General features: G+C 42.5%; 2 protein-coding genes and 1 long non-coding RNA gene across 10 annotated transcripts in view; 1 reads left to right on the forward strand and 2 right to left on the reverse strand.

Annotated features, from left to right (window-relative positions):
- Positions 1 to 4991, reverse strand: part of BAZ1A (bromodomain adjacent to zinc finger domain 1A) — a 90125-nt gene extending 85134 nt beyond the window's left edge. For 2 of the 8 annotated variants that reach the window (XM_061611632.1, XM_061611627.1), the window contains exons 1-2: positions 4469 to 4721; positions 4003 to 4131 (exon numbers count right to left, since the gene is read on the reverse strand). In XM_061611632.1, coding sequence (XP_061467616.1) covers positions 4003 to 4115 — 113 coding nt within the window. In that variant the 5' untranslated portion in view covers positions 4116 to 4131; positions 4469 to 4721. Of the gene's footprint in view, positions 1 to 4002; positions 4420 to 4468; positions 4722 to 4851 lie in introns of those variants that run through there. The other 6 variants (XM_061611634.1, XM_061611633.1, XM_061611629.1 and 3 more) reach the window with 5 other exon arrangements.
- Positions 3425 to 5326, forward strand: LOC133377474 (uncharacterized). The gene is made up of 2 exons (XR_009760713.1): positions 3425 to 4826; positions 4952 to 5326. It is a non-coding gene; the product is annotated as an uncharacterized LOC133377474 (long non-coding RNA).
- A 9888-nt stretch (positions 5327 to 15214) lies between these two features.
- The window catches only part of LOC133377482 (uncharacterized), a 32385-nt gene continuing 29756 nt past the window's right edge, over positions 15215 to 17843 (reverse strand). Inside the window, exon 8 of the mRNA XM_061611658.1 lies at positions 15215 to 15454. Coding sequence (XP_061467642.1) covers positions 15338 to 15454 — 117 coding nt within the window. The 3' untranslated portion in view covers positions 15215 to 15337. The remainder of the gene's footprint in view (positions 15455 to 17843) is intronic.

Here is a 17843-nt window from a genome sequence, read left to right on the forward strand (position 1 = left end):
GTGGATAGTACTGAACCTTATGGGCTTCCATTATTTTATTTTTAATGCTGCTTTTCTAGGCAAATGCACATCCAAAGTGGCTTACAAAAAAAAGATAAAGATAAAAGCATAAAATCAAAAGATAATAGTACAAAGTCAACAACATTTGAAATAAAAACTGACCCAGAGATAAAATAATTTAGACAGACCACTGTCCAGCTAACGAACATCATGCAGGTTTGCAATTAACAGAAAGAGTAACTTACCTGGGAAAGCATATCTGACTCATTATTTCCTTATATCACAGAACATGGTGTCCCTCCAAACCCAAGAACTAGCACAGCATAATGGATACTGTTGGATTTGGCCCAAAACACCTGGTCCAAATCCCTGCTTAACCATGAAGTTTGCAGGGTAATCTTGGAACAGTCACTTCATCTCAGCTGCGCAGAGTTGTTGCAAATATATAATTGGAACACAATATGTACGCTGATTTGAGTTACTTGAAAGGTGGAATGCAAATATGATAAATGAGAGATCAGCCTAGTTCTTATGTCATGGTAAACTATAGTTAAATGTTGTACTGTGAATGCACTGATCTGGACTGTTCTGCCTCTTCCCACTAGTATGCAGGAGAAACAAACCAGGTTCCCTGGGTTCAGGCCCTCCCTTAGCATGTGTGGGGCCTGGGGCAAAAGCATAGTTGGGGGGGCCCCACATTTGCTCCGGGTCACCGTCCTGGTGTTGACCAAGTCACTGTAGGTGCACAGGCACCAGTCCCAGAACTGCCGGCCCAGCTCGCTGTCCCTGGGGTGGCTACCGCTCACTGACCGCAGCAGGAGCAGCGGCTTCGGCATGGCGGGTGGGCAGGCAGGTGAGCAAGCCCCTGTCCCAGGCGGAGAGAAAGAGAGAGAGAGCGCTGCGCCCTGCCTGGCGAAGGCGAGCAGGCAGGGAGGGAGGAGCCGGCTGGTGAGCAGGTCTCCAAGTGCGGGGGGGCCCCAAAGCACGGGGCCCGGGGCAACTGCCCCACTTCCCGGTGCCTAGGGGCAGCTCTGCCTGGGTTAGTCATACAAGTGAATCAGGGACTCTTGATGTTTCGCTCAAACCACAGTCAATAAGTTAAGAACCTTGGTTACAGACGGTGGTTTCCTGGGAGCAAAACACCATCCCCGATTCAGACATAACATTGACCAGGGATCATGGTTTATTTCCTCCCACACTAGAGCAACACATCCAAGAGCAGTGCAATTAATTTTAAACCATTAATTTTGGTTTACCATGATGTGTGAATGAGGCTAGCAAACGATTTCATAATTCCTTCCAAAAAACCACAGATCTTACTGAGAGTTACTGTAAGAGTAACAGAGAACTGTTAGAACAGTCCATGTTTCAGTAATCTTTCAAACAGAAAAGATTGGCAGGTCTACTTTCTTGTGCAAGTGCATCAGTGATAATCTAACCTGTCCTATAAACAGTAATTAAAAGGAATGTATGTTTTTCATCACTAAAGAGTACTTTAAAAACTAAAATAGCGACAAGTTTGTTTACACACCCACAACCCACCAACTATTAAGTAAGCAAGTGTTCCGAGAAGATACTTCAACACAGAAAACTGCCTTGTACAAAATAAGCCAGCAAAATAAAATGCACTAACCTGCTAAGAGGCTAGTAGCCTCCATTTCCATACTGGACATGTGAAAGGAAAAACCCTCCTCCATGTGCAACATGCTAGTAAAAATCTGTTGACTTCTACCAAGTTGGCTGGTGGACAAGAGATTTATTATTATGTCTCTCCTGTGCCAGCCCACTACTTTTCTATGCTGGTCATGGAAGAAGAGACTTTCCTTCTTCTATCGCTAGTATGGAAAATAAGTGGGCTGTCAGAGGAGAAATCTGTCTCTCCTCTGCAGGCCCACTCATTTGCTTGCATGGAATTCATGGCCACCTTTGAGAGGAATTGTTAAATAGTAAGCCGCATTAAGAGAGTCCTGCTTTTAGCAGTCATATATTCTTATCTTAGAATTTCTAAATTCAGTTCTATCCTTAAAGGAAAGTCTGAAGATTTCTTTTCTTGCTGCTATATTCTAAATGGGAGAAGTCAGTACTCATTTCCTTGGAGATTACACACTCTGCTCCCAAATCCCTTCTCCTACTCCAGCAGATGGAGTCTAGCAATGATTTCTCAATGGTGAGGGAAAGGTGCTCTGCACATGCCCTGAGATGTTATAATCTGTTCGTGGGAGGACACTGTTGCTGACATTAACAAGGTTCTGGACTTCCTTCCTTTTGACAATTGAACAGAGCCAATTAAAAACAATGGGATTTTTAAAGGACAAAATAGCCACTTCAGTACTTTGAAAAGCAATGGAATATCCTTCGCAATATGATCTATTCTAACTCCTGAGCTATGTTACCAAAAACAAGTCTAAACAAAAGAAAAACAAGAGGTGTTCTTGTTCCAGAGTTTACTTTAAAAAATCATATTAAATTTTGTAAAGGCGTGTACGTTAAAAATATGCAAGGGCACAATCCAGCCAATAAACACTTTTACGTCTGATTGATGTCAATGGGAGAATTATGCATGGGCTCATCTCTCCAACTGAAATCCTTGGGACTTCAAAGTGCCCAATTTTGACTGGATTATGCACAAAGTGTCATGAACAAAGAAAGAATGAAAAACACATTCCCATTTCTTAGTTACCAGACTTCTGGATCAGAATACTTTTGTTATTTCTCACACACACCCAAATATTACATTTAGTATGTAGGGTTCACATTTCTCTACATCATCCCTATGCTAAGAACAGGGATGAATTGGTAAAGTTCATGCATATATTACACATTAAAGCTAAATGAATACTAAATTCAATTAGCATTCACATTGTCCTCTGTGAAAAAAAGTCCTGAAGGCATCTCTAAATTGGAAACTATTTAAAATACTTTCCCCCAAATATGAATATACAAGTTTAAGTTAACTCTTATCTTCATTAAAATCTCATCAAAATATTTCTAGTACTCACATATTTACGATTATTTGATTAACCAAGGAAATATACTAGCACTTTTAACTGATTAATTAGTTAACAGCCCAGCATAAGAAAGAATAATTTGTGGACCAGGCTGTCCCACTTTTTCTTTAGGTCAGTGACAGGAAAAAGTATTTTTAAACCCCAAAAAGTCAAATTAAAAAGCCACAAAATCTCGGGAACTCTAGCACATGATAATTATTAAAGCACAATACCAGGATATTTTTATGTAAACAAGTACATTCAAATACGTTACTACCTTCGCTTGAAAGCTCAACTATTTTGTTTCTCAGGACTGGGGGGGGCTGTTGAGGTTTTGTACTCCAGTCCAGCCGAGGTGCATTTAGGAGCAGGAGGGAGCCGCTGGGGCGGCTATAATAGGCGGCGCGTTTATTCCTCATCCTGCCAGCTGCTGGGAATACAATAGTGCGTGTGGGGCGGCGAGTAGCACCCTTCAGGCAGCTCCTCTAGCCTCAACCCAAGCGGGGCCTATACGACACGGATGGCCGTTGACTCTGTGGCGGTTTCCGCGCCGATTCGGTCAAACGTACCGAGCCATTTCCACAATCGAAGACAAACACAAACACATCACCAAAGGCCTACATAAAAGCCGCACTAGCATGTGGCGGGGGCTCGGGATACGAGCAGAGTCTAGAGTCGGCTGCCGGACCAGACAACTCACTTCCTACCAACTTTCTTTCCTTCCCCCTTCTCCGGTCCTGAGGAGAGAAAGAAGCGCAGAAAGACGAAGAGCGCTCTTAAGACACCGGCCCGTCACCGGCCGGCTGCTCAATGCCCCCTCCCCTTCCTTCCACGCCTGAGTAACAAGGGCGGTCAAGGGGTTTCCCCGACCTCTCGGAGGGGATTCCCTCCTCCTTCCCCGGCCAGGTGTCAGCCAGCCATTTGCCGCCGCGCTTTCCTGTTCAAATCAGCCCGCCAGAGCCCACGAGGACGGGTTGAGGGGGGGAGAGAAAAAGAAGTAAGTGCTGCCTCTTACTCGTAGTCCCTGAAGATCTCGTTGGTGACCTTGCAGTAAAAGACGTGCTCGTCGGGCCGCAGGTCAGCGGGGGGTTTCTCCCTCACGAAGGGCTTTCGGTGTAACAGTGGCATCGCCCGGGTCCCGTTTCTAATTGGAGGGGGAAAGGAGGGCGTTAAGTCAAGGCGAAGAAGAGCCCGGGTTGTGGCGGCAACAGTAGTAATAGAAGTAGAAGACAGTTCCTTTTGTGTGGACGCCTGATACGCCGCTTTCTTGCCAGGGACTGAGCGAGCTCTGTGTGTGCGAGAGCGGATCCCTTCTTTCCTCCCCCAGCTTCTCCCCCTTCTTCCTCCTCCCTCCTCCCCTAGGCCGCCTCACAATGGGGCCATGACGCCGAACAGCGAGCGGGCGGGCGGCTGGGCGGCAGCAACGACTCCTCTCCTCCTCCTCCCCCCCTCGTCGCCGCCACACAACGTGCTCGACCGACCTGAGGATTCCCCTCCCCCAGGTCTCGAAGGCCACGCTTCGACTCCCCTCCTCCGGTCCGCCCACGGGGGGGAGTCACCCTCCGACCTGCGCACGCTGGGCCGCACACCTCTTCCCCCTCCTTCCAAAATGCCAAACAAACAGGGAAGAGATGGGAAGGAGGGCAGTTCTTTGATCACTTATCAGCTTCTGTCGGGACTCTCTCCTCCTCTTCCCCACACCGCGTCTGCTGTTTAATGAGAGATCCCCTCCAGCTGGAAGACTACCTTCTCTTCCTGCTGTCAGGATGTACACGAGAGTGCCTTTTTCTAGCTTCCCGGAAAAGTCTGTAAAACAGATCAACCCTCTTAAGACAGACGGTAAAGGTGCACCATCTCCTCCTACCTGATTTGTAACTCGATTGCCCCTTCCGGCTGGATGGTATCTGATGAGATTCCCTTCTTTTATTTCCCTTGACCCGTTCTTGTTCTTTTCTTCCCCCCAGCTTCTCGGAAGTTTTTGATCTACTACTTCAGCTCTCAATGAGGAAGAGCTGTTGGGAGGAGCTTTCGACTTCTTTCCTCTACATCTTTATTGGCCGATCACCGCCTATCCAGCTTGTGACACACAGGAAGACAGAGAGCTACATTATTAATTAATAGATGAGGCGCTCATCCTCCATTTTTGAATTAGCAGCCCAAAAGATCTGTGGTGTATGCCGAGGCTCTTAGAGGCCTGCTTGCATAGGGTTCATCATTAACCCAGGTACCCAGGGAGCAGGTTGGCAAAGGCTTATTGGCTTCCTAGGAAAATATAGATGAATGCTAAGTAGTACATGATGTGTGTATCCTAAGAAGAAAATAAAATATTTGATACAGGATATACATTTTCTTATCTCTTACTTTAAATATCATTAAGTATTTGTAAGGAAATGGAGAATAAGAGACCCAGAGCAAGACTAAGTCCTTAACCTGGGTTACACAGGTCATTTTATCTTGAACACTTTGTGTGTGGCGGCTTTTTACTTTTTATGAAGAGTCACCAACTAGGTAGGACATTTACAGAGTTTATTCCATGGCAATGTTATATTGCAGTATGCACATACCACAATTGTTTCATCTTCCATTTTAAACACCCTTCTATCCCAAGATGTGTTCATAAACGTTAGTCTAATAAACATATTTATTTTTTAGGGTGCTTCCACACAGCAGTTTATTATGGAGCTGATGTAGCTCACGCATGTAAGATTTTCCCAGTGTCTCTATAGTGTTCTCATGAAAATGCCATCCCATATCCTCCCATCCCTATTTATTGCAGCTTTTCAATTTCCAGGAGGTATTACTGGATTTTCTGCAGAAACACTACATTGAGATTACATGGGACAGCATTTTAATTAGGACTACATTGTGTGGAATTGTGCAAAACTTGCATACAGGAGCAACACCTGAACACCTAAAAATAACAACCTGCCCTGTGGAAACCCTCTGTTCATATGTGACAGGAGTAAAAAGTAGGGAAGCAGTAGTGCATACTCTGTTGTAAGGAGGAGCATGTTTCCTGTTCCAAAACTGTTCTTCATGTAAATCAAAATTGGGCCACTTTCCAGGGTTTTTGTTTGTAAGAGTGAGTACTAGTTTTAAAAAAGGTATGCTCGCATATCTGTAGGAAATGCCCTGTTGTACATAAAGTTCATATTATCATCATCATATTTATTTGTATGCCTCCTTTCCACAGCTGAGCCATGCTCAAGGGGCTTACAACGTCAAAAAATTACATGATTCATTCTAACAGTTACAAAAATAAAACAAAATATAGTCAAGCCACAGTCATAAGCAATAAACTAATGAAAGCACCTCTGACTATTTATCTTAATATGAACAGAGGAAGGGCAGGACATAAGAATAAATAAATATTAAATAAAATATTCACCAAATACCACTGAAGCCTGTGAGACGTTACTTCTGAATCAATAAGATTAGGCTTAGGCTGTCTGTCAGATAAACTGGGATGACAGGTTAATATTGTTTCAAGCTACTTACTTTTCTGAGTGGGAGGAAGTTTCAGGGAAGCATGTAGTTTTTCTTAGTACCTTATTTAGAAATAGGTTGAGCATGTAGGTATACAGGCAGGCACTGCTAGTCCAAAGGCAAAAGCAATCCCCTCACAACTGGTTCTTCATACATTTCCTACGTTTAGAACAGTTTTCTCATTTTCTGTTAAAATCTCAAACTGTACAAAGTATTCCTTTCAGTTCTCACCCTGCAAATAGGTCTAGCTATGGCTTTTGACAAGTTAGGTATATACAGTGGGATTTTAGCAAAATACTAGCCTGATAGTCCATTAAAGAAACAATTATTGTTCCACATCTGTTCAACGGCTATACCAGAGAGGACTATTTCTTTTCTTGGAACAATAGCATGGCCTATTCCAGTGTGATGTTTAAATCCAAGTATTTAATTAGCAAGGAGTTGAATGTTCTAATGGTGCTGCATATGCATTAAAAAGGCACAGCCCCTCCCCTATCCTCCTTTTGTCAGTTCCATTGAAATGGATTCAGAGTCATTAATTGTGTTATGTTGGTCATAATACAACTGTAGACCTTTTTTGTTTTACACTATTCACCTTGTTCACTTTATTAAGTTAAAGAGTGGGCCATACCTGTCCTGACTGGATCTTTTATTCATTTTCTCTATTTCTAATTCTTGCATCCATTTGGCCTCACTTTGTTCTTTTAAAAAAAAAAAAATCTCTGCACTGTAAACACACCATTCATTATGGCAACCATTTCATGCATCTGATGAAGCGAGTTCTGGAGCACAAAAGCTTATACCACAATCTATTTGTTAAAATACAGATAAGTCTTTATTGTTTTTGCTGCAGCAGACTAACACATCTGGGATCCTAGACATACACAGCTCAAATTCAAATATACAATTTCTACAACCACTCAGTGGAGCACTTGCGACAATTTATGTACAAGACTGATGCCTTAAATGAGAATTTTGCATAGGACTCGGCTATTTACAAACTAAAACCATGTTCATACAAAGACATGAAAAAAATAAGTCCTGTGTGAATATGCACACAGGTCACATTTAAGCAATATGTTTATTCCACTGTTATTCCACTTTAACAGTCATGGCTTCCCCCAAAAGAATCCTAGGAAGTGTAGTTTGTGAAGGGTGTAAGAGTTGTTAAGAGAGCCCTGTTCCTCTCACAGGACTACAATTCTCAACAGTTCTCTAGGAAGAGGGACTGATTGTTAAACCACTCCAACAATTGCCCCTCTATGAGGGGAATTCGGTTTCCTAACAACTCTCAGCACCCTTAACAAACTACAGTTCCCAGTACTTTGGAGGGAAGCCATGCCTGTTTAAAGTGGAATAAATGTATGGTGTGAATGTGGCCTTAGTTGCAGGTTTCTTATTTCAACAGGACTATAGTCCTGGCATGGCTTGCAAATGGTTTCAGGACTGTGGGCTCTAGTCACATGAAGCTGCAATTCTGTGTACGCTTGCTTGGAACTTAACACCCTGCTGTCTCCCTCAAAATAGATAACTGAAGAGCTGGGGTATGAAACTGTACCCTGCAGAACTATGATCTGATGTGTTTTAAATCTATCAATATGATATCAAAGGTGTGATTAGTCACCAGCCTTCTTGCCTGGGACAAGCTGCAATATGCCCCCAGGCAAATAAATAGGATCACTGATGAAGGATCCTTACTCACATGACTGTCTTACTTTCAGCTGGGATAAAATGCATGATGTAAGTACTTTGCGACCGACTACATTTTACCCCACCACTTACAACGCTTACCAGATTTGCCCTGACGAATGTGCTGCTGATTCTCAACAATCCTTTGGAAAGAATCTGATCCATTACAGCTTTGATTTAAGGAAAAATATAGACAGTCATGTGAGTAAGGAATAATATGTACTCCCGCCCCATTGTTTTTTAAAAACAAAACTGTATGATGATAGTTTGCAAAAAATGTAAAGTTACTCCCGTATATATTTGTTTCTTACAGCCCCTGATGAAGTCTATACAACATTAGCCAAAACACGTTGGGCTTTTTTGCAGACCATTTTTATCCTTGAAATTGGAATAAAAATTTGTGAATTTAAATATATATTTTCACTCAAGCTTTCTTGTCATCCTGGGGTGCCCCCCCCTTTTTACCTATTTGCCTTATTGGATGACATCCACCTTTTCCTCTATCTCATTCTACATGGCTGCCCTGTCCCACTTTCCAGTGGTCTTGGGAATGCCCTGGCTGTTTCAGCACAACCCCACAATTTTCTGAGATGAAGCAGTGGTAGCACTTACCTCAGGCTATTGCCATCAGCACTGCCAACCGCGGAAGGAGACTCCCCCCACTGCCTTGGCCGGAACTGTGTTGCAGGAGGGACCCACTTTGCCTGAAAAATATGAGGAGTACCGGGACATCTTTGACAAGAAGGAAACCAACCAGAAGCACATGTTACCAAATTCTTCCAAGCTACACAGGAAGTGGATTGGACTGTGAAAGCCCAACCCAAATAGTGTTTGCATTTTGACAAATTTGTAGGGCAGTACAATCTCTCAGAGAAGAGGTCAGGTCTCCTCCCCTGGTGCATTCACTATAGCTGCCCAATTTCCCTGCTTTTTAAAGTTTGATAGAAATATCTGTGGGCTATAGGCGATCATGCTTAGGATAGGTGAAACTGACCACAGGGCATAGGGAGGGGGGAGGAGGAGGAGGAGGAGGGAGGGGAGGAAGGCCAGAGGGGAGGAGGGAGATGGGAGCAGGCAGGAGGGGGAGGGGCAGAGGACAGGTTTGATCATTTGCATGTTTATTGACTTCAGTGGGATTTACTCCCTTGCAATCATGCTTAGGATGGGTAAATCTGACCATGGGGGAGCAGGAGGGGGAGAGGGAAGGAGCAGATTGGAGGGGGCAAAGGAAGGGGCAGGGCAGGTTTGATCATTTGCATGCTTATAGAGTTCAATGGTATTTAATCCCATACAATCATGCTTAAGATAGGTAAAACTGACCATGGGGAGGAGGAAGGGGAGAGGGAGGAGGGGAAAGGGGAAGGGGAAGGGGAAGAAGGGGATCGGAAGGGGATGGGGATGGGGACGGAGGGGCAAAGGAAGGGGGAGGGAAGGGGCAAGAGGGAGGGGATAGGAGGGAGGAGAAGGGATCCCGACTTATGGCGACCCTATGAATAGGGTTTTCATGGTAAATCCATGGCCTTCCTCTGAGGCTGAGAGGCAGTGACTGGCCCAAGGTCACCCAGTGAGCTTCATAGCTGTGTGGGGATTTGAACCCTTGGCTCCCAGGTCGTAGTCCAACACTGACCTGGGGGAGAGGCAGGGAGGGTAGGAGGAGGGGGAGGGGAGGAGATTGGGTCAGAGCTTGGAAAAGTTCCTTTTTTGAACTACAACTCCCATCAGCCCCAGCCAGCATGGCCACTGGAGTGGGCTGATGGGAGTTGTAGTTCAAAAAATCATTGGGTGGGTGTGCACTGGGTAGAGGGGAAGCCCCTTACCATTCAAAAAGGAAAACACTGTGAACAATATCATTGTTTTTCACTGTTTTCCCCACCTTCTAATTCTACAGCAGGCAATGTAGCCTCCCACTCAAGTTCAGCATAGCTTAGTTAAAGCTAAACTATTCATGTACGAATATATAAGTAAACACTTCAGGAGCAACAGCCTCCTAAGACAGGCAGGAAAATAAACTGTTAATCTTTGAAAAATTCCCTAAGAAAGAAACTGTACCCTAAAGGGAAGAAATGCTAGTTTTATCCAATTCCACCTAAAAATGTTGGGCTGTTTGTATCTAAATTTAAAGTGCAAAATAAGTTTTTCTGCTCCTCCTATAAACTAGAGGGCATCCAGGCTCTAGACCTTACCATTTGATAGAGGAAGGCAGCTGCCTCATGTTGCTAACTGTGGTTATCGTTAAATGGCAGTAAATTGTTAGTTACTTAATTATTCTATTTTTATTGCCAAGGATGGTGAGAGGCACTTTAGAATTTTCTACCTCAAGTGTCAAAATAACTTGAACAGCCTTTGGGAACTATGCAATACCACAGAGAGTGAGGGTGAGGAAGATGTGTGGTGCTCTGCTTTAGGCAAAATGTTTTGCGCTGTCCCTGAGGACATCACTTTCCAAACACAGAGAGATTTTAACCCTTCAAAGAACAACCAATATTTTTGTTAAGTCTCTCCTAATCCATGAGGCGTGTCAAGAAAAGGCATAAAGATAAGCCCATTCATTCTAATCAGCTTTATCAAACTCATACAATAATTAATCATAAAATGATGAAAGTGAGGTTGTCATGCTTTGGACACATAATAAGAAGACATGACTCAAGTGGGGAAGCTTTTAACTCCATGAGCCTTTGCTATATAAAGACGTTGGTTAGGGAGGCAATTGAGCAGTTTACAGCTACAGCTGATGGATACTACAAAACTCCTAGAATATCCCTAAACAGGATCAAGTCAGTGGTGATTTTGGAGATAACTTTTCAATCCTTTCCCCTCCCTGTTGAAGACTGAAGTGCTTCAGCAAAAACACCCAAGTCTCTTTAATAACTGATCACAATAACTGAAGGATATATTCTGTTCAAAAAATCACACAGGGAATAGAAAGGGAGGTGGAGTCACACTCTGTGTTAAAAATATGTATCCCTGCACAGAAATACAGAAGGATGAGCCTGGTATCTCCACTGAGAGTATCTGGATTAAAATTAATGGGGCAAGGAATAAAAAGAACATGGTGGTTGGAGTCTACGATTCACTACAAAAGGCAATAATGCTGGGGAAAACAGAAGGGAATAGAAAAAGAGGAAGACCAAACAAGAGATGGATTGATTCCATAAAGGAAGCCACAGACCAGAACTTACAAGATCGGAACAGGGTGGTTTATAACATGCTGTTGGAAGTCTCTGATTCATAGGGTCGCCATAATTCGTAATCTATTTGAAGGCATATAACACACACAAGGGTGAAATGAGCAGAGCAGTCAGCAAGGGTCACCTAACTCCTATATGAAGCTGCCCTAATGTTCTTCTCCTAAGGTTCTGGTTTTGGTGCCTTCATTTTCAGAGGTGAAATGAGTAGCTATGAGGATAAAGTCTTTTCTGAGGTAGCTCCTGGTCTACATAATATCCTCCTCAGGCACATTTTTTAGGTTTCTGCATTATCATCTTTTAGCCGCCAAACCAAAACTTTTTTTTTATTTGCCCAAGCTTTTGGCAGCACTATATATTTTTAATTATTTTGTTTATCTGCTGCCTTTCCTGTTTTTTCTTATCATTTGTGTAAAAAGGCTGCTGGATCAGGCCAGGGACCCTTCAAGTCCAGCATCCCATTCTCACAATGGCCAGCCAGATGTTGTAAAGAATAGTGTTTTTAAACCTCGTTGAGGACTGACAGTAGTGGACCTGTAGCATATAAATATTTTAAAGATAGAAAGTTGGTTGGCAATCTGACTCGTCTATACTTAAGCAGATTTGGGAGGGAACAAAAGGTCTGTTAGAGAAGTAAAATGTTTTAATATTGGTAACAGAATGGTCTTAGGCTATGAGCACACGAGTTGCCTATAGCACGGTGTTTCTACTCGCCACACCTGGAGGGAAACAGCTTTATCTGCCCGTCACTTGCAAAATCTCTTTGAAGCAATTTTTTTAAAAAACGCACTCGAGTTGATCCCACCAGGTTTCACAATAAAAGGGGGCAAGGTTTGACTAGTGTTGTGTGCCCGTTTTCAGAAAAGAGCAGTGGAGACACACTGGAACCGGCAGAGCAGTAAGTGTGTCTCTACGCTTAAAATACATTATATATAACAGGGACGGCTCAAGACATTTTGCTGCCTGAAGCAAAGGATAAGATGGCAGCCCCCTTTCCCTAAAGAGTTGAATCTATCTTCAAAGAGTGGTGATGGGACATCGTCCACTACTGCACTGAGGGCACCAGGCAAGCTTTGACGGTGTTAGAGAGTGGCACCCACAGCTCTGTCCTCAACACCTCACTGTCACTCCCCACAGCTAGCATCGGCCATCTCACCCTGCTTAATGATAGGTCCAGTTCTGGTAACAGAACATGAAAGTATTCTGTTGTCACAAGCCACATAAGCTGTCTTCCACACCAATACACTATTTGAAGGTATGTACAAGGCAGTTATCTGGGCTTCAGCCATAGGCTTAGCTTTTTACAAGTGCACCTCAGCTGAAAGTTAATTGCGGTTTTCCACTCAGAGAGCTACAATTTCCCAGCAGTCTTAACAAACTACAGCTCCCATGTTTCTTTGGGGGAAGTCATGTGCTTTAAATATGAGTTGGCTTTGTAGGTCCATACCATACATTTAAAGCACATTCAACAAGCATCCAAAGGCTAGCTGGTACTTGTGAAAAATTGGACCTTAATGTTTTGAATGCCATCTAGTGGTAATAAATACAAGAAATACCTGTTGAATAGCTTTTCCAATTCCTAATCACACATGTCTGGGTTTTAGGTAATAGTAAAACAATAAAGTTACAGTATGGATTCTTGGTTGATAAATGCAATATTGTTACCATTCCTTACAAAGAGAACACATATCAAACACTACACGTCTTGGAATTTACCACTCCTCATGAGCACAATTCAAAACAGCTTGGGTTATATAAGGGCCAAACTAGATGTGCTGACCTGGGATTCATCTGGGGCTTTTACTTTGGTCAAAAGTAGTTGTGGAGCAGGGTAGTTTCTCAGCCAACACTATGAAAGTTCCTTGCTTTAGACATAATACAGACCCCCAGCATAATATAAGCCAGGATCTTCATATTATTTATTTATTTATTTATTTCATAAAGAAGCTGCTGCATGAGGAAGAGGTGTTCTGCTGCAGTAAACTGATTTGGGCCTGTGCCATTTTGGCTTATTCTTTAACAAGAAGTGCAGACATATTTTTCATCCACATTGAGCCTGTGTTTCAGGCACCTTCTTATACCTGAAATATAGGATATATTTTGTTGCCTTTTTTCATTCAAAATAACCTTTACTTAGCCATGTAGAAGAAAATCAAAATAGGAAGAATAAATTGAGTTACACCTCCATCCATTCATAAAGCTCTACCAATAAATAACTTTCTTTCTTACTTTTTCTTCCTGTGGAGAATGCATGCATGTTATTGCATGCCTCCTATATCCCTCACACCTTTTAAGTGGTAAAAACACACTATCCGTTCTGCATAGTTCAATAACAACCTACATTCAACAGTCTCATGACCATCAGACATTTGCTGAAGGGAAAAATCAGGATGCTTCCAGATGGGAGTTTATTGCAGAATCAGTGCTACTCATGCACACAAGTATTTGCAATGTTCACACCACATTGTAGTTATCAAAATGCCAGCCCATTTCCCCCAATCCAATTTTAATCCAGATTTCTCCTTATTGTGGAATAACTAAAAGTAACCCGTTATACATCTGCAGTCACAACTAGTGTGGAAAGCTCTTTAGTATATTTTTTTTGGAGGCAATTGTTCTGCATGTGGTGCCATTTCAGTGCCTAGTTTCTAATGCTACACCCCCTATTTCCGTTTGCTCCTCACCTGAGCACAACCCAGCCATGCTGTTTGTCTGGCAGTCCAAATATTGCAAGCACATTTATTTCCACCTATTTCCCCATGCTGAAGACACATTAGAATATCAACCATCTGGTAAAGAGGAGCTGTTCTCTCAAGATCTCCATGCAGTACATGCGGGAGGTTATGTCAAAAACTGTGATTGTAGTACATACATCAAGGAGTGGGTTTTTTGGTGGGGTTTTTTCATTTTTTAAAAACCCTTTAAATACTTTTTAGTTCTTTTACAAGTTCTCTTTATCTCTCTTGTACAGGCTTTAGTCAGGTATTACTCTTGCTCAAGACTTCAGTATTTTATTTTAAAAAGCAAATGGGCTCCTACTGGGAGGAAGGGCGGGAAATAAATTTAATAAAGAAATAAATAGATAGAAATTGCCCCCTCCCCCCAAAGCAAAAACCTTCATTTTGCTCATTGTGAAACATTGTAACTAAAGCAGTAACATTTGTGCTTGCACTCATGCATACTTCTGGGGATTTTTTTTTAAAGGTGTATATCACAGAACAGAAAAAGGCAGTGGAGGGCAAAGGAGGAGTAATTGAAGGGATGGTCAGAAAACTCCAGCAAATAGTTCTGCCAATAGGCGTGGATGGCAAACAGTGGAATAGCAATGAATATCCATGACTTGGGGGGGGGAAGGAATGTGTTTCCACATATGTGCACAAAAGTCAGATCTGAATAATCTGTTTGCAATATAAGCTCCACCAACCAAATCAGGGAGCAAAACAATAATCTTTAGGTTCTGGGCTGATTGCTGAGAAACTAGTGTAAGAGGTATGCCCTACAGAAAATAAATTTGTACCCCTTTAAGGCAAGATGCAACGAACAGTAAGGGCCACCCTGCTAAGAACCATATATTTAAACACCAGGGAAAAGTGATTATAATTCTAGACCAAAAAACAAGAAATATATTATACAGCTTGGTACATGTAGAATTTTCTTCAGTAATTAATAATCCCCACTTGAAATAAAACAGGCAGGTTCTCTTTAAATTCTTCCTTATTTACATAAACAAAGAATATGTATCTTGTTTTCCACATATCTTCTCTGACACAAAGGGCTGCTCCCCCCCCCGGTGCTCTCTGAAGGTTTATAGAACTGCAATTAAATGCAATTGAAATTTATTTATTTATTTAATATTTACAGGCTCCCTTTTCATAAAAATACAGTAAGGCAGAATACAATATATAAAATTACAGTAACTTTGATAAAAGCAACAATAAAAGCCTCAAAAAAAGCTGGTTGGGGAAAAAATAATGTCAGTACATATTTATGTTAGAGAATTTTGTACAAGTAAATTTGTTCAAGTGCTTCTCTATCAGCATCTTCTTCCAGAAATACATCATAGTCCAATGGCAGAGCTTCTACCCACTGGTTGAGCTGAATGTCCACCTGAAAATAAATTAAAACAAAATGTTTTCATATCTGTGCCTGCCTCTTTTGCATGCACTACTGATAAAAGCAGGTAATAAAACTTGTGATTTTCTGAAAGCTGTATAACTTTCCTATTTTGTTTCCTGATAAAACTTAAAGGTGTGAATTATTAAATCACTGTACAGAATTCTTGGAACTGTAGTTTGTTAAGGGTGCTGAGAGCTGTAAGGAGACTCCTATTCTCCTCACAGAGCTGCAAGTCCCAAAGTGGTCTAACAATTAATCTCTCTTCTCAAGGAACTCTGGGAATTGTAGCTCTGTGAGGGGAATAGGGGTTTCCTAACAACTCTGGTCTCCTAACAATTCTGAGTGCCCTTAACAAACTACAGTTCCCAAGATTCTTTGGGGGAAGCCATGACCATTAAAATGGTACCATAGTGTTTTAAATATATAATGCAGATGGGGCCAATTTGTTCACCTAGTCCAGTATTGTTTACCCTGTTTGTCTCCAAGGTCTCAGACAGAAGTTTTTCACTATTCTTAGCACAGCAAGGGGAAGCTTTAGAGAGGTCCCCCTCTTTTTGAAACAGCCCTATTGCAGTGCATAAATAGGATTGCAAGACTTGTTTCAAGCTTGCTGGAGCCCCCAAAAGGAGCTGGGGATACACTGCAACATTTTGTTGCAGGTCCCACTAGTACCTACTAATTTTACTTGGGTACTGCTTTTCTATTTCATTACCATGAAGGACTCTTTATTTAGAGTCCTTTGACCGGGCAAAATAGCTTTGTGTGTGCCTTTCTGGGTACAATGAGATCTATTTATATATTAGGCCTGAGATTGGCTGTAAAGGTGAAAACAATAACTTATTTAGTTATTTGTTATGTGTTGATAGTACAATTTCTTGGAGTGACATTCCATGGGGCTCTCACACCAGCTAATGTTTGCCAAATGTTTTTCTGGCACAGAGAAAGAGAGAAACTTTCTTTGACTAGCCCAGCCAATGCCATCAACATAATTTATAACTGATAATTCTCAACTACCCTCTAATGCAGTATGTTCTGTGTCTCATAACAGGTAGAAGATCAAGAATTTCAGCTCAGAGAAGGCAACAAGAAAAGAAGAGGAATATCCATGTACAGAAAACTACTCTGGTCTGTGGTAAGCAAATGCAATTGCCCCCTCTTCCTGTCTGTGTAGGTTTAAGTTGCATCATTTTGAAGAGGGACAAGCTGCAGACCAAAATACAGCATTAAATCCCCGTGGACATAGCTGTTTAGTTGGATGAAGCCATATTGTCTCGGTACCTTCATACCCGTACCTCTGCTTCCTCTGTCAATTCCCACTTTCCAACTGACAATAAGCATACTTGGGTGAGCCAGTACACTACTATTTATTGTTGTGTTTATAATTTTATTTAGTTTTGGTTACTCCTTTAGCGATCATGCAAATCTGCTGCATCAGTTTGCTACAATCATGCTATTTTCATATGAGAGAAGCAATTAAAAACAAAAGTAGGAACCCATGAGAAAACACGGCAGTGTATCCCTAGCCCCTAACAAGAGTTCAGGGCTTCAGCCAGCTTAGAACAGGAACTTTGTAGTAGTGTTTAGGGCTTGGAGGTGAGGAAATTAGGGACAGCACCAGATTTCAGTGGACCCTCAGCATGGCTCTGCCAATGGGCCCCTGGCCAGCACAAACCTGGGCCTTCATTTTTCCCATCATCCCCACCCTCAGTGGTACTACCACAACAGGCGTTACCATAGTGGGTACTAGCAGTGCCAGACACTCCTCTCCTCTCCTCCACCTGACATCTCTCCCTAGTGGGCAGCAATAGCACTTTGTAAAGGAAGCAGAGTCAGCCTTTGGCTCCAATGCATGGTGGTCACCCGCCATCTTATATTACACAAAATGCAATGCTCACTGTTGTTGAGCACTGCATTTGGGAAATCTAAGATGGCAGCTGGCCATCATACATGGGAGAAAAGCACCAGCGTAGCTCCCATTCCAAAGTGCTGCTGCTTCCACTTAGGGTACTCTGTAGGGTATTATGTGAGTGACAGGAAGTAGCAGAGATGGGGGCAGCAGCAGCAGCTGGGATATGCCCTTGTGAGCTCCAAGGCCATCAGGTAGCCATGCCACCCTACAGATGTACCCATGCCAACATCTTGGAGACACATTTCTGGGGGGAGGGATAATGCCCCCTTCTTACTCAGCAGTAACGTGCTAAAGAACTAAGACATCGGGATGGCTATCAATTCCAAACCTAAGTACTTTATTGCTGTGTATATGTGTATGAAGGTTTCTGGAGAGTGAGAAAGGGAAAATGTGTTCCTTCTCCTTTGCCCCATCTTGAAACCTGATAAACTGCAGGAAGAGAAGGCTTTTAACCTCATCACATGCTTCTGC

Source organism: Rhineura floridana, chromosome 2 (genome assembly GCF_030035675.1).
Source record: "Rhineura floridana isolate rRhiFlo1 chromosome 2, rRhiFlo1.hap2, whole genome shotgun sequence".
NCBI classification, from domain to species: Eukaryota; Metazoa; Chordata; class Lepidosauria; order Squamata; family Rhineuridae; genus Rhineura; species Rhineura floridana.